General features: G+C 39.9%; 3 protein-coding genes and 1 long non-coding RNA gene across 11 annotated transcripts; 1 reads left to right on the forward strand and 3 right to left on the reverse strand.

Moving 5' to 3' along the window:
- Nucleotides 1-2,984: 2,984 nt before the first annotated feature.
- LOC148727394 (melanocyte-stimulating hormone receptor-like) lies at nucleotides 2,985-4,114 on the reverse strand. Its single transcript, XM_088728096.1, has one exon. The coding sequence runs from the start codon at nucleotides 3,993-3,995 to the stop codon at nucleotides 3,108-3,110; it is 888 nt and encodes a 295-aa protein (XP_088584222.1). The 5' UTR covers nucleotides 3,996-4,114; the 3' UTR covers nucleotides 2,985-3,107.
- Nucleotides 4,115-7,247: 3,133 nt separating this feature from the next.
- On the reverse strand, nucleotides 7,248-8,389 carry LOC148727395 (uncharacterized). Its single transcript, XR_015989832.1, has 2 exons — nucleotides 8,017-8,389; nucleotides 7,248-7,756 (listed from the first exon to the last, which is right to left on the reverse strand). It is a non-coding gene; the product is annotated as an uncharacterized LOC148727395 (long non-coding RNA).
- Nucleotides 8,390-8,398: 9 nt separating this feature from the next.
- Nucleotides 8,399-10,300, forward strand: LOC148727396 (uncharacterized). Of its 2 annotated transcripts, XM_088728149.1 has the most exons (3): nucleotides 8,399-8,914; nucleotides 9,005-9,248; nucleotides 9,650-10,300. In XM_088728149.1, the coding sequence occupies exons 1-3, from the start codon at nucleotides 8,670-8,672 to the stop codon at nucleotides 9,656-9,658; spliced, it is 498 nt and encodes a 165-aa protein (XP_088584275.1). In that variant the 5' UTR covers nucleotides 8,399-8,669; the 3' UTR covers nucleotides 9,659-10,300. The 2 variants fall into 2 exon arrangements, with proteins under 2 accessions (XP_088584275.1, XP_088584274.1); XM_088728148.1 differs by having other exon boundaries at nucleotides 9,005-10,300.
- Nucleotides 10,106-13,217, reverse strand: LOC148727397 (uncharacterized). 7 transcript variants are annotated; one of them, XR_015989830.1, is made up of 5 exons: nucleotides 12,444-13,217; nucleotides 11,702-12,130; nucleotides 11,351-11,436; nucleotides 10,556-10,747; nucleotides 10,106-10,267 (listed from the first exon to the last, which is right to left on the reverse strand). XR_015989830.1 is itself a non-coding variant. In XM_088728147.1 (3 exons), the coding sequence occupies exons 1-3, from the start codon at nucleotides 12,819-12,821 to the stop codon at nucleotides 11,431-11,433; spliced, it is 813 nt and encodes a 270-aa protein (XP_088584273.1). In that variant the 5' UTR covers nucleotides 12,822-13,217; the 3' UTR covers nucleotides 11,268-11,430. The 7 variants fall into 7 exon arrangements, 1 of the variants encoding a protein (XP_088584273.1); XR_015989829.1 differs by lacking the exon at nucleotides 11,351-11,436 and adding an exon at nucleotides 10,985-11,133 and having other exon boundaries at nucleotides 10,556-10,703; nucleotides 12,444-13,216; XR_015989828.1 differs by lacking the exon at nucleotides 11,351-11,436 and adding an exon at nucleotides 10,985-11,133 and having other exon boundaries at nucleotides 12,444-13,216.
- Nucleotides 13,218-13,497: the final 280 nt, after the last annotated feature.

A 13,497-nucleotide genomic window follows, 5' to 3' on the forward strand; every position in this document is an offset into this window, starting at 1 on the left:
GACCAGTCGCAGGGACATGTCGCATGAAACAAATGTTTGTCCCTTCGTGTGAACTGTTTGTGCGACCATTCCCTGCGACTAAACGGTAAATAAACCAATCACGGGTCAGTAGGATGCGTGACTTCCGGTATTTGTAAACATTGCAGTTTCTATGAATTTTCCCCGACTTCTAGATTTCTACAACTGAAGAATAAAAAACTATTTCTACTTTTGTAAACATATACAGATGTCTTGGAGCCGTTTTGATGGAATTTTTACCCTATTTGACTCTGTGTCTGTTAAAAATAATAATAAAAAAAAAAAAAACGGAACACGTAAAAGCATGAATAATCCGACTGAATAAGTGTAGTTCGTTTGCGTTGATGTTGAATAGTGCTACAATGAAAAGTTACCAAATTTTAATTGTTTTCGTGTAACGCTCCAGACTAAGAAACATCTTTTGCCTCTTAATTTTCCTATGTTCTTGTGCAATTGAGTGCCCTCGTGTGAACGCCTTAAGGGACTAGTCCTTGCTACCGGTCCCCTCGTGTAAACCCTTCAAAGACTTGTCGCCGGGACTAGTCGCACGGACTAATCGCAGGGACTAGTCCCCTCGTGTGTGCCGACCTTAAAGGTAAAGGGAGCAATAGGAAACAGATACTTCAGTTGCCAAATACCGTACATGTGAATATCCTCGAGAGGAGAGGAGTAGAACCTTTTGCTTAAATGTGATATGAACACAATAGGTAATAAATTCGTGTATCTTTGTTTGAGTTCAGGTACGCGAGGTCGCTTCATATAACCATTTACCAAGCTGATGATTAATCTGAGTGCGGGCATGGATGTGTAGCATGCAGTGGGATTTCCCTTGACACACCTAAAATGCTCAGTTGAAATTGTCAAAACAATTGGCTCGTCAACCCCAAAGGGTATTTGTTGCGTTTGCCTTCGAGCAACTCTTACGCTTCACTCGTGTTCTCCAAGCTTCCCACGTGCTTCCAGATTTCGATATTCCCACGCTGATGCGTTGATAAATCATGCAGAATATAAGTCTCAGGTTGTAAAATACATTTGGTATTTAATCCCCACTTAATACCTTACTTTAATCCCTGAAGCAAACACTTTCCCTTCAACTATCAATTTTTTGTAACAACCATTGCCTGTCCAATTATTCTTTTGAATGTTTTCGTGATTGTGGCAGTAAAAAGATACAAGAAATTACAGACAAATTCGAACATTCCTCTGGCCAGTTTGGCTTGCGTTGATCTCGTAGTTGGCGCAGTTTCTATGCCATTGACAATCGCTCTTGATGCACTGATTCTCCATAGAACTGGGTCGGAGAACATAATCTGTGCGATCGATCGCATTGCTGGCTTTGTACTGTACTCAACCTTCAACGCATCATTTTATCATTTGATCTTGATTGCAAATGAGAGGTATGCAGCTGTGGTAGCGAATTGTAAGCGAACTGTATGAGCGAACTGTATAAGCGAACTGTATAAGCGAACTCCAGAACATTATAGGCATAAAGCTCCACCATCAGCGTAACTGTGAAAACTTGCGAGACGAATTTCAATTCACGGGGCTAACATTTGGTAATACTTGCTTGCATCTGTCACGCGAAGCGGCCGTGACATCCATTCGTTGTCGGCTTCGCCATCAAGGAAATTGTGAAAACTTGCGTGATGAATTTTTCTTCACCGGGCTAACGGTTCGGTGATAATTTGCGTGCATCTGTCACGCGGCCGTGACATCTTACACGATGCAAGAGAAATATCTCGTTAACTGTGGCGCAAAGATTGAAAGTTCAGCAAAAAGTAATACCGACTCCCGGTTAGCTCAATGGATAGACCGCTGGACTGTTGTGCAGGAGGTCGAGGGTTCGAGCCCCGGCCGGACCAACACTTAGGGTCTTAAAATAATTTAGAAGAATTTGCTGCCTTTCTATAACATCAAGAAGTGGTTAGATATTCTAGTCTTCTCGGATAGGGACAAACAAATGGAGGTCCCGTCTCCTGCAGGGTTGGGGTAGGAGACGTTAATTTCCCACACACGAGATTACTGTGTGATGGATGTCCTCCCCTGGGTTGAGATTATTGGGCCCGCAGTAATCGGCGCAAGCTGTTGCGGTGTCACTGCCGGTTGGCGAAGCTAACTAAAATAGAAATAAAAATAAAATTAAATAAATCGAAAGATAACGGCAAACTTCAGACACCGAAGGCCACAAACGATTCCCCGCAAAGGAAGTAATGATCAGCGCCGTTATTTTCGACAAAATTAATGCTCGGAAGTGTTGAAGAATCCAAAAGAACTCTAATTTTTTCTTATCTGAACATACACCAGGGCAAAAAAAGCTGTAACTAAGAGAAAAGGATAGAACATATTCAAGATAAAGCGGCAAGTGTCAAAAATAGGCCCGCATATCATCGTGTTTAGGCTTCGGCTACCATATGCAATGACAAAGAAAAGAAACCTCGAATGGTGTTGTAAGGGGATCAATTTCATAAACATGACTTTTAAAAAAATTAAAGCATAATATATACCTGTGCAAATACACTTGACCAGCGCAGATTAAGACAAACGTATATTAACAGAATTAAATGTGATATTTAAAAACCGCTTTCACCTAAGAAGACTAATAACTTAACAGGGTTTTCTCAGTCGGGGAATTTCAGAACTTCGTATCTTTGCTCCGTTATTTTTCTCTTTCGGCTCATGATTACAGCGTATTATAGTGTATACTCATCTATGCCCATACTCTGTCATTTGATCGATTTAAGAGTTGTAACTCAAGAAAACAGTTATAGATAACTGTAAACCTTTATCTAAGTCAATGAAATTGTTTGCTACGCCGTCAATAGTACTGAACTAAGAAAACAACTCATTTCTCCGCCTAATCCGGTCGGCAGATTTCAAGTGTAATCGGCTTTCCAGCAGTTATAAACAAACAGCTTCTCCTCGACATTTGAATTGATTGTACTCCAACTTGAGGTGATGCAGTAAGACGAATTTGGTGCAGCTGGAGGTTTATACCTCGATATGACTGACTCCGTAATCACTTGATAAATAACGAGGAAATGCGCAGCACCGTGACTGGAGCTAGAGTCTCTGATCAGATCATAAACGTTTCAGGTCTGAAACGATCGCCAAAACAGTTGTTTCAAGGCTGTCCTAATTTCGGTATCTCGCCAACTGTAAAACAATGGATTTAGCGAGGAGTTGACAAAAACTAATGTCATCGTTGTGATATAAACAATAGAATCCCTCTTGCTCACAAAATTCAGTTGAAGGTAAACTGCAAAGGGCATATAACAGCACAAAAGTAAGATATACAGGAGAAAAATATTCACAGCGGATCTCACGAATCTTTTTATGTGCAATATGTTTTCGTTATTCGCCGGTTGCTGTTGTAGCTGCAGCTGTTGCTGAATTTGTCTTTGATGGCGTCGAACAATGAGGTAGATTTTCAAATAAACAGCAAAGTTCCCAATTAGAATGCATATAATAAAAATGCTGGTAACTTTGAAAACCAAGTCGAAATTCAGTAGCCAAAAAATTGAAAAAAGGGCGCCGTAAAGCCAAATAAGTATTACTATCAAAGTGGTACGAAATGGTGTAACTACCATTTCATATCTCAAATGCAGTTGAACAGCAAGCAAACGGTCTAGTGTAATTGCTGAAACAGTGTACAAAGACACAGTACAGGTCATGCTGCCCAAAATATGAAAGTAGACTAAACCTTCTCTTGTTGCTGAGGTTTCCATTTCAGCCACAAAAATAGGTTGGACAACCAAACCAATGGAAAGGTCTGAAACAGCAAGACTTGATAAAAGAATATTCGACGCCGAATGCAACGATGTCTTCCAAATGGTTAGTAGAATGCTTGAGTTTCCGAGTAGCGCTGTACAGCTGAAAAAAATATTTATATAACGTATGACGATCATGTAATTTCCTGAGAACTCTTGCACAGAAATTCCTTCGTCTTGTAAAGGGTTTTTTGTTGTGTTATTGAGCATCACTGTATCCTTTGAACGTATTTTCCTAAACTATGAAGGTACGCCTCAATGGCGAACGATTTTAAATACTATGATTTCTGCCTTAAATCTAATACTCCCTCCGACAGAACTTCATTTATTATTTATATCATCCTGATTGACTCTGGCAATGTCAACAAGGTTAGTGATGTATTTAACAAACTTTTTAAACAATATGTCCGATTTTAATAGTTTTCTTTTTTCGCAGACAACCTAGTATGCCTTCAAACTGTAATCTTATTGGCTAGATGTGAGAGAGCGTAGCAAGTGTGCTGTTTCTAAACCGAAGTAACCATGGGAACCCTAGACACTGGCATGTAATGAAAATACAAGATCCATTCACAATACTAAAGAAAGAGGTTCTTGATGTACACATTTGTAGAACATCCATTAATATATAGTTATAATTTAATTAAAGGAATTTATTCCTAATCTCTCTTAAAAAGCTGAAAACATACGAACAAGCGTTTCGACCATTTTCTCAACTACAAAATCTATCAAATGTGTAAATAGACAGTGGCGGATCCAGACCTTGAGCTAAGGGGGGGGTGTTTTTGTTTGTGTCTATTCACCTGCCGGCTTTCCTTCCCTTAGCGTTTATCATTTTACCCAAAATAAGGCAGGGCGGCCCCCCTCTACCCCTCCCTTAGAACTGCTACTGATAGAGATGATGTATCATATATTATGCAATGGTGGCTGAAATTTTTCTCCCTCGTGTCCTCGACGCATAACTTGAAGCTGTTATTCTCGCATCGTGATTTTTTTGCTTTATGTCGTGCCTGTTCCTGTGATCCGTGAAGTTTTCCTTTTAACTTTTTTTCCTACCTGCTTAATGTGCAGCTGCCTAAATTGTACTACAAACTGCATCATCCAGAGTGAAGCTTGCACCCATAAAGGCAAATAAGCTCACAAGGCGTAAGTTGTCACAGTGTGACTTTATATCCAACAAATCAGATTAGAACGAGAGCTAGAACAAACCATTAGACTCAGTGCGTAGTACAAATTGGAATTTAATCATGCTTGATTAAGCTCAATGCCAAGCCTCAAAAAGTCCATGATTATATTAAAAGCTTTTTTTTTTTGCTCGTCTCATGATAACCCGTTAGTCACTTACCGATTACTCTTTTTCAGGCGACTACTTCCATCTGCTACGCATGCATAATACTCCATGGTGATTGATAGGTTTCAGAAGGCAGTTTTAGTGGATTTTGATTCTTGCTGCTTCGCTGATGGGTTGTTTCTATATTTGTGTATTGCGTTTGTGCATGACCGACACTTTGAAGGAAGTTCGTGGTCACTTGCGCTTGACTGAGCACATTTTGCTTCACTCAGTTAAAGTCCCTATGACACTTATTTTTTTATTATTTTACATCAAAATAGAACGACTCTAGAACATGTTTTAAAATGTCTGGCCGAGCAAAGAGGGGACTGGGCGCCTACGTCACAGTGGTAATTTAAGCATGTGTTCTTATCATACAAACAAGGGCTTTGTAATTAGTAATTTCCCTGGTTATTTCAGTGATAGTTATGTGTCATTATGTCCGATATTTCCTGTTGTTCTGACGAAAGTTTCTTCTCCGATGACTCGGATTTTAATTACATTCCGGAAAACGTGGGGATTAAATCCGAAGTTGCAACTCAAAGCGGTGAGATGGAGGACAGGGAGGACAACATAGAAGGGCCAAATTCAAACGAGCCATTTGCGTATCGAAAAAAATAGAAAAGGGACAGAATGTTAACAAGTCCTTTGAAAGTTCTCGAATCTACGGGAAAGTGGTACGTTACATGAATTTTTGCCGACTTTAGTGACCGCAAGTTTAAGCTGGACACCGTCGTCTTCTCAAGCCGGGTTCTCGAATCTTACATCAATATCGCTTCTATTTCTCTTACGCAAGACTTAACAAAGTTTTGAAGCAAACAACTTGCAATTTGTTTGATATGGTTGGACATAAACAAAAACATAAATTTTGTACTCAGCACATCGTCTTAGATCTTTCCAGCGGGAATTTACAAATTGGTGTCGTTGTGGCAATTGATGCACCGAGTTCTTGTTAAATTTTAAAAGGCCATTGTTGTCATAAGAGCAAGGATTGCACCCATTCTCTAAAATCACTGGCTGAGCTGGAAGATACGAGGGAGCCGATCAGTTGAGAAATCCTCCGGCTTGAAATGTACCATATTGATATTTATTTTCCTATTAGTCTCCTCTCGCAGCCGTTCCTCGTCTCGGGATCCCTGTGTCTCCCTCCCCACAAGCAGCCGTTTGTGGGGAGGGAGACACAGGGATCCCAAGGCAAAGAACGGCTGCGAGAGGAGACTATCATCCTATAAGCTGAGGGATTTCTGCACGAAAATACAATGAGAACTAATCAAACGTTAACAAGACTGGGGGTTCGGCTTACGGCTGAGTATTTCTTTAAAAAACAAAATTCTTACAAGAGAATACCGAAAATCGAATATATATTCGGCTAAAAGCCGCGCGATGATCAACACACACAAATTACTAGTCTTATGCAAAATTATAGTTACCCAATTAATTTTATTTGAATGGAGCCGTTTTTTTTAGTGATAACTTCAAGAATGAGTGTTAATTCGTCGTCTTCTTTGCTGTCGGCCTCAAGGCCATCCTATAGTCCGCTAGTTCAGGCAATTTCATTCGTGTGAATGTTATCATCTTCTGTGGGGTGTGGACAAAACGTGGCCTAGGCCATGGCCTACCCTATGGCCTACCCACGACGAGCTTTATACGACTTTGAATTTCTTGCCCCCTCCCGATTTTGCGCTATTGAATAGCGCAAAGTCAGGAGGGGGTCTAATTTTTCTTCACGTAGCATCTCTGCGGGGCAAAAATTTAATGAAGGATTTTCACAAGGTGTTGAAAAGTGAGGTTCGGCACATGGCTATCTATCAACAGATTTAATTTGACACGTCAGTCTAGACAACATTATGAGGTAAGTATCGAGTGCGCTCCGTGGATCACAAAATGTAGAAAATGCATCTTCTCAAAGTAAACAAAAATTACGAGACGCCCATATTGAAGTGTGCGTCGTTTCCTTTATGTTGAGCCAAGCAGGAGCACTTTGAAATCTTTGAGAAAAAGTAGGAATTATAAGTACGAACCTATGAGAGATTAGCTAGTACGAACATAGTTCTCAAAGCCATTAATCAATCGATCGATGATACAGCGCGCGATAGTTGCTGTTCTTATCAGAGTAGGAAATCAGTAGCTTTGACTCTTAGCAGAGCGTTTTATTTCGTGGTTCCTGCTTCTACATTCAACAGTTACCTAAAGCCAGCTGAAAGATGCTACAAATTAACATGCGAGAGGGTCAATGTGGCGAAAAAAAGTTAATTTGAAATTTTTTCACCCAGTAAAAAGGTTCAGCTATTCCTAAACTGCAAATATATATATATTTTCTAAAACTGGCCTCTTGGCTGGATGGAGGTGCACTGCATTCTGAAGTATTAAGGATAAGGCTTCCATCTCTTATTTTTGTAAACATTATTCGCCATAATTCCCAGACTAAAATTGTCACTAGCGACACTTAGTCCATGTTGTCCCCCTCTCAACGAGTTCTCCTTCATCGACGTGTTTCTGATTAAGGACCTCTGCCTCTGTATTTATTCGCCTGCGGCGATCTGCGATCCTAGCTTACCTCTTTTCTTTCTATCTTTTCGTCTTTGCTTTTGCTTCTTTATTCGCTCTTTGTGAATTAGCCTCTCCTGTTCGTCGCTTTCGTCTTCTTAAAGAAATCGACAACGCACAAATAACTCGAAGTAGAACGCAACGCAAAGTCGCTAAACACTCGGAAAGTGACTCCTCTTTATTCAGGTATTTCATACGTCAACTTAATCGGAGAAAAATGCTGCTTTCGTGCTCTTTTTAAAGAGCATGTAATAACTTTAGAGATCGCTAAATTGCTGTGGAAACTTGACTGCGAAAGAGAATCACTATTTAGATCTGGGTAGTGACCTGGAAATAATGGTAAATCTCATTACCTACCGCCGGCTTGAATACACGTATCCCTTGTCGTAGCTTTCATATAATGAATCTCCGGTTTGAAACACACGCGTTTGAAACTCATGCCGGAATAGTTGGTTCTTCCGCTCCAAGAACGTGAATGGCTGGACGCGAAAACGGTGCTCACTAACCATGGCAGAAATCTACGTTACAAATTGCCTAATATGCGCGAAACACATGACAACAAGAAGGGCGTTAGAAGAGCATTACAACCAAAAGTATCCTTGTTGTGATACTCCACAGAGTATCGTCTTTCCTAACTTGGGAAGTAAGCAGGCTCTAGTAGAGAAGCCACAACTTTTAACTGGAATGGGCATACTTGAAATAGCTGGCAGAAATCATGGAGCGTTTAAAGTGTATATGACACGAAATTTTTTTTTTCGTTGATAGCTAGTTCCATGTGTATAATAAACGGTTTGAGAGTTTAAAATGAATGAAACAATTTTTTTGGTCGATTTTTAGCGCCCGAAACACGCTAAATTTATGTGTAAAATTGTTCCCGGAGACTGGGCCGAGAATTGGGACTCGTGACGTCAGGTTGTTTGATCCTATGATTGGCAAGGTCAACAACTTTCAGTGTTTTCCTTGTAACACGCTGTGATTACTCGCTCAATTCTATCGTTTCACGCTTCGAAATGTCCAGCGATTCCGAGAGTATTGAGTCGTCTGACTCTATAGAAAGTATGGATTGTGGAATAAGCGACAGTTCTGAAGAGGAATGGGGAGTTATCACTGGTGTGATAGCTCCATATCAAGATGAGCCGCTCGCGGACGAGAACGACGAAGAAACTGGCGTTTCGAGCGAACAAACCGATGTTGATGGACTTACCCCGTCAACTCTGGAGGCTAGATACGAGAGAACTGTAGACGTAGACTCCTGGTTAGTAAAACTGGTCCTTTAAAATTCCTTGTAGATAGACTTATAGCAAATCTTTGTTAGACAACAATTCATTTTTGCTGTCTTCTTCAGGTGTCGCTGCAAGCAATGTAATACCGGGACGTTAGTTGGTTCCCTGGAGTTTCGATGTTGCAGAGAGGTAACAAATTCATCTGCAAAGATGGTTTTTGATGGTTCCATTAAACGGATAAAATGCATCACACAACACGAGGACTACGATGCGATTAGGAACCGCGCAGTTCTTCTCCAAGTGGCTCCCTTGTTGAGAAACCAGGATGGTGGGACTTACCGTCGCCGAGGTGGAGTCAGAAAACGAGTCAGTACATTTTTAGTAAAAACATAAATAAAAACATACAATGTGTAAACTAGCATAATCACTTTGCTGGGCATAAAAGATTAAGCTTCAGATAAATCAGGGTAAATTAAGGCACCTCAAGCTATAAAAGTTGACCAAGTTAAGTTAGATTTTGCATTTACTTGGACTTTTATCTGATGCACTGACCTAAGATAAAACAGGAACTAATAAGATTGCTTGCAAAGTAGCTTGTAGGAAAATGTAAGCTTGAGAAATGCCCTGCAGTTCATTATCAATTCCTAAACATAAATATTTTTTATTTGAATGTGTGTGTCATGGGGAGGTGAAAGGCAGGGTCCTGTAGTAATGTAGAGCATTCTTACACACCTTCCTATATAATTTTCATTGTGCTTTTACTCTAGGTTCATTAGAGCTGTTGGATACCGATGGACCACAAGGTGGCTTTGTGGCTACATGGGCTGGGATAACAGAAGACCACTACCAGCCTGTGTTTACCATAATATCAGAACTAAATACCAGTCACAAAAATTAATACCAGAGGTTTTGCTGCTGCTCATGACAGAGACTAGCATAGTACACGTAATCAAACCTATGACATGATTGTTCTACACTGATTGTCTCGGTAAACAACAATTTTCAAATTGATTTTCATGGGTGGTTGTTTCTTGTTCTATTGTTTGGTAATGTATGGACTGTGAACCAGAAACAGCTTAGGTTCTACATGCACACTAGTTTGACTAAATTTAAAATTTCAACTTGTTGTAGGTACAGTGCAAATATTGTAAGTCGATGAGTACAGTGCAATGCAGGCATGGAAAATTTGAAGTAAGAAGGAAAATTGTACCACGCAGAAAACCTTCCTGTGACAAAAGTTTGGTCACTTTATTTTTTGCAACGGCTTTTGTGACTTCGCAATGGTTTTTGTCATATTGAGCAATTGTAAGGTCCTCTTGAAGTGGGTTGACTGCTGCTTGAGGTATTGTCACTGATAGACATCTGTAGTTTCGCCTGCTCTGCTTCTGTAAAATAAATAAATTTATTTAATTATGTTAGTGCATTTTTAGTTTGTTTGTTTAGCATCCTTTTACTATGGAAAAAACATGTAGAAGATATCCTCCGTGGAGACAATCACATTGTGCATTACCATGATGGCAAACTTGTTCCCAAGGTCTATCTTTTCCCCAGTTCTAGTGGGTGGGAAGAAGATAGACCCTGAGGACAAGGTTGCATGACAGTTGGTACGTAGAACATTATGTCATATTTGAACATTGCGCTTCATGAGCTTTGAAGAGTCAAAGCAAACTAACCTGGTGGAAATAGTGACGTTTTCTTCGTTGCCTTTCTTGCCTGGTAAAACTTTACAGCATCCTCTTTATTTACTCTGTCTGGGAACTGCTGGTTGAGGGGTTCTGGTACCCTTGCTGCATACTTCTCATCTACTTTCTTCATTTCTGCCTATGGCAAGGTGAAGAGAAGATTCTTCAGTGTGTCAACATACCCTGAAAAGATCACAGCCCAATTCATATAAAATGTCGACGTCATTTGAAAAACATGCAACAGTGTTTTATCAGATATAAGGAAACAAGGTGAAGCAGAGTCCTTTACACAAGATGCTGGTCAATAGTACTTATCATGGTAAAAAGAGTGATCTGACTCTTAACAAAAGAGCATAACATTTCCTACACTTAGTTCAGTGTAGCCACTGTACTTTTAAAATCATAATGGTCAATAATTACCATAGCTAGGTGGAGATGCCACCTCTCTAACAACCTCTTCTCCCAGTTTAAATTTTGGATAAGTCACCCGAATGTATTCTTTTCCATCGCTTGATGTTTGGGTTTCTCTTCTGAGGTTTTCATTAAAATGCAAGCTTGCCAGTATGTGCCTAGAAAATTTTACTTTAGATGAGCGAACACATGAAAATCTGAAAATGAGATTGTGTATGATAATGGTTGGAACACAAGGGAAAGAACCAAGGAAAGGAATTAAGGGGATGGGAATGTGATAAATGATAAATACTGTTTTGTGTAGTTGCATACATTGTAGACATGTTGCATGATGTCTGGTCAATAGATCATGTGTAACATTTAGCAGTCACATACCCATTCATTTTCAAAAATGACAGTTTTGAGCTAAAAGTGCAATACAAAACACTACTTTGGCCATAAAACTTCCAGGAATACTACATCTGCAGAGTGTAAAAGGAAAAGGATAAAATATTGTTTGCAACATATTTAGGTGGGAGTCACTGTAATACAACATATACATAGCTACAAAAAGAACCTAACCAATTACTTTCTATAATAACAAACAAACAAGATGGAATAAATTATCCAGTACTAGTGAGAGTGAGTAGCACTAGGAACACTTGAATCAAGTTCAATATGGATACTATTCTTTCGCCATTATACAAAGCTACAAGAAAGCATAAATAGGTTTTGTTTAGCACTCACACTTTTGAGCTCTCTTATCTCCTTTTTCTGTTCCTTTACTATTCTCCTTAGACGTATAGTTTGCTTCTTCTGACTTTTTAATTTGGATTTATATACACAATCTACACAAGAGCTGCCTTGCAATGGTGTTACGTTGGGGGATGGTGTTGTATTGACTGGCGTAGCACAGGTATTGTTGGTGGAGGTCAAGGCAACTGGAGAAGTGAAAGGAGTGATAACAGAAACAGTAGCAGTTGAGGTATTGGTGCTGCCAGAACTTTCATCAGTTGGGCTCATGCACACATCTGTTGCGATGTTGAACGGATTCTCTTCATTTGTATCATCATCATGATCATCTACAAGGTTACTCATTGATTCTTCCCTGGCCTCATCAACCTTCTTTTTCTTCGCCTCTGACTCATGAAAGTCTGCAAAGGCATCACGCCTTAGCTGCAGCAAAAACATAAAATATCCTGGTTGATAAAATATATCGAGCACAAGACACCCTTGCTTTTGCTAAGATTATGTGTAGGATTCCAAACGATCACAAAGCTTGTATAAATCAATACTCAAAACTCCAGTGAACATGTTGATGATTCACTAAGGTATAGGTTTTAGCAGTTCAGTTTGCTTTCAGCACGGCAAAACCGCAATTAGACACGGACATTTTACACATAAATGCTTCCAAAAGAATAGGTTATTTACATCAGAAAAACTTACACATGTTAATGTTTATGATCGGAGATCACGAGAAAACGCTTACCTGTCGCCTTTTGCGATCTGTCAGAACTTCAGGACCTTCTGGTAGAACTGCATGTCTTGTTGGAACAGAGCCCTTGATAAGAACTTTGTTCCGTTTTATCTGCGTCATACCGTCCAGCGAAAATGCCAAGCTGCCCTCGTAACAACTTTGCTCAAAGTGAGCCGAACACAACGAGGCATGTTTGGCAACAGGTTCGCCGAAATCAACTCGGTGCCGCTGCACGAATTTCACCCATTGGGCTCTCACTGTTGGATTTACAGGAAACTGGTGCATCGAAATACCAGGTGTGTAGCTGGTATTCGTACAGCTTCTATTGTTGGGCGCCCCAGCCACACAATAACGTCCACCTTTCCGTACTGGCCTATTCTTTTCCGCCATAGACCACTTTCATAAATGGCTGCCGGATTAATATTCTTTTGTTTAAACTTAAATTTTCCCGAGTGGCCTCGCTTGAGATAATGTATTCTTGTGAATTTTGTACTGGAGAACGAGGCCACCCTGTCAAATTTATATGTAAACAAACGAATTGTAATGCGGCAGCCATTTATGAAAGTGGTCTACTGAGTCAAACAACCTGACGTCACAGGTAAAGTTCACGTGACCTTTTGGCCGAGCGTTCGAGGGGACAAATTTCAAGCCAACTTAGCGCGTAGTTTAAACGAAAACTATGTATTTATAATTATTTTCAACGATTTTTAACTCTCGAACCGTTTGTTATATATATCGAACTAGCAGAAAACAAAAAAAAAAATTTCATGTCATATACACTTTAAACTCTGCACATAACCCTAGAGTTCCTGGTAAGTACTAAAAAAACAAACTTGGATCAAACTCTTCAGACTATTCGTAATGCTACCATTTATCTTTCTCCAAAGGGTTTTTTTTCTGCACAGTTCCACGTGTTATAAGAGCTTAATTATTTCGTTGGGTCTTTGATCAATTTTACTTCAGACAGCCGCTTTTTATCAGTGTAGCAAAGCAAACAATTTCGGCTTTGCTCGAACGAAGTGCATCAGTTTCAAGGCCGGACTGTATCGACAACGGCTCACATGCT

This window comes from Stylophora pistillata, chromosome 7 (genome assembly GCF_964205215.1).
Source record: "Stylophora pistillata chromosome 7, jaStyPist1.2, whole genome shotgun sequence".
NCBI classification, from domain to species: domain Eukaryota; kingdom Metazoa; phylum Cnidaria; class Anthozoa; order Scleractinia; family Pocilloporidae; genus Stylophora; species Stylophora pistillata.

Excerpts from the sequence above, each read along its gene's own strand:
- LOC148727394 (XM_088728096.1), bottom strand. The coding sequence starts at position 3,995 with ATGCTCAATAACACAACAAAAAACCCTTTACAAGACGAAGGAATTTCT.
- LOC148727396 (XM_088728148.1), top strand. The coding sequence starts at position 8,670 with ATGTCCAGCGATTCCGAGAGTATTGAGTCGTCTGACTCTATAGAAAGT. Across the intron at positions 8,915-9,004 it reads ACTGTAGACGTAGACTCCTG|GTGTCGCTGCAAGCAATGTA; the intron begins GTTAGTAAAACT and ends TGTCTTCTTCAG.
- LOC148727397 (XM_088728147.1), bottom strand. The coding sequence starts at position 12,821 with ATGGCGGAAAAGAATAGGCCAGTACGGAAAGGTGGACGTTATTGTGTG. Across the intron at positions 12,131-12,443 it reads CAGATCGCAAAAGGCGACAG|CTAAGGCGTGATGCCTTTGC; the intron begins GTAAGCGTTTTC and ends TTTTTGCTGCAG.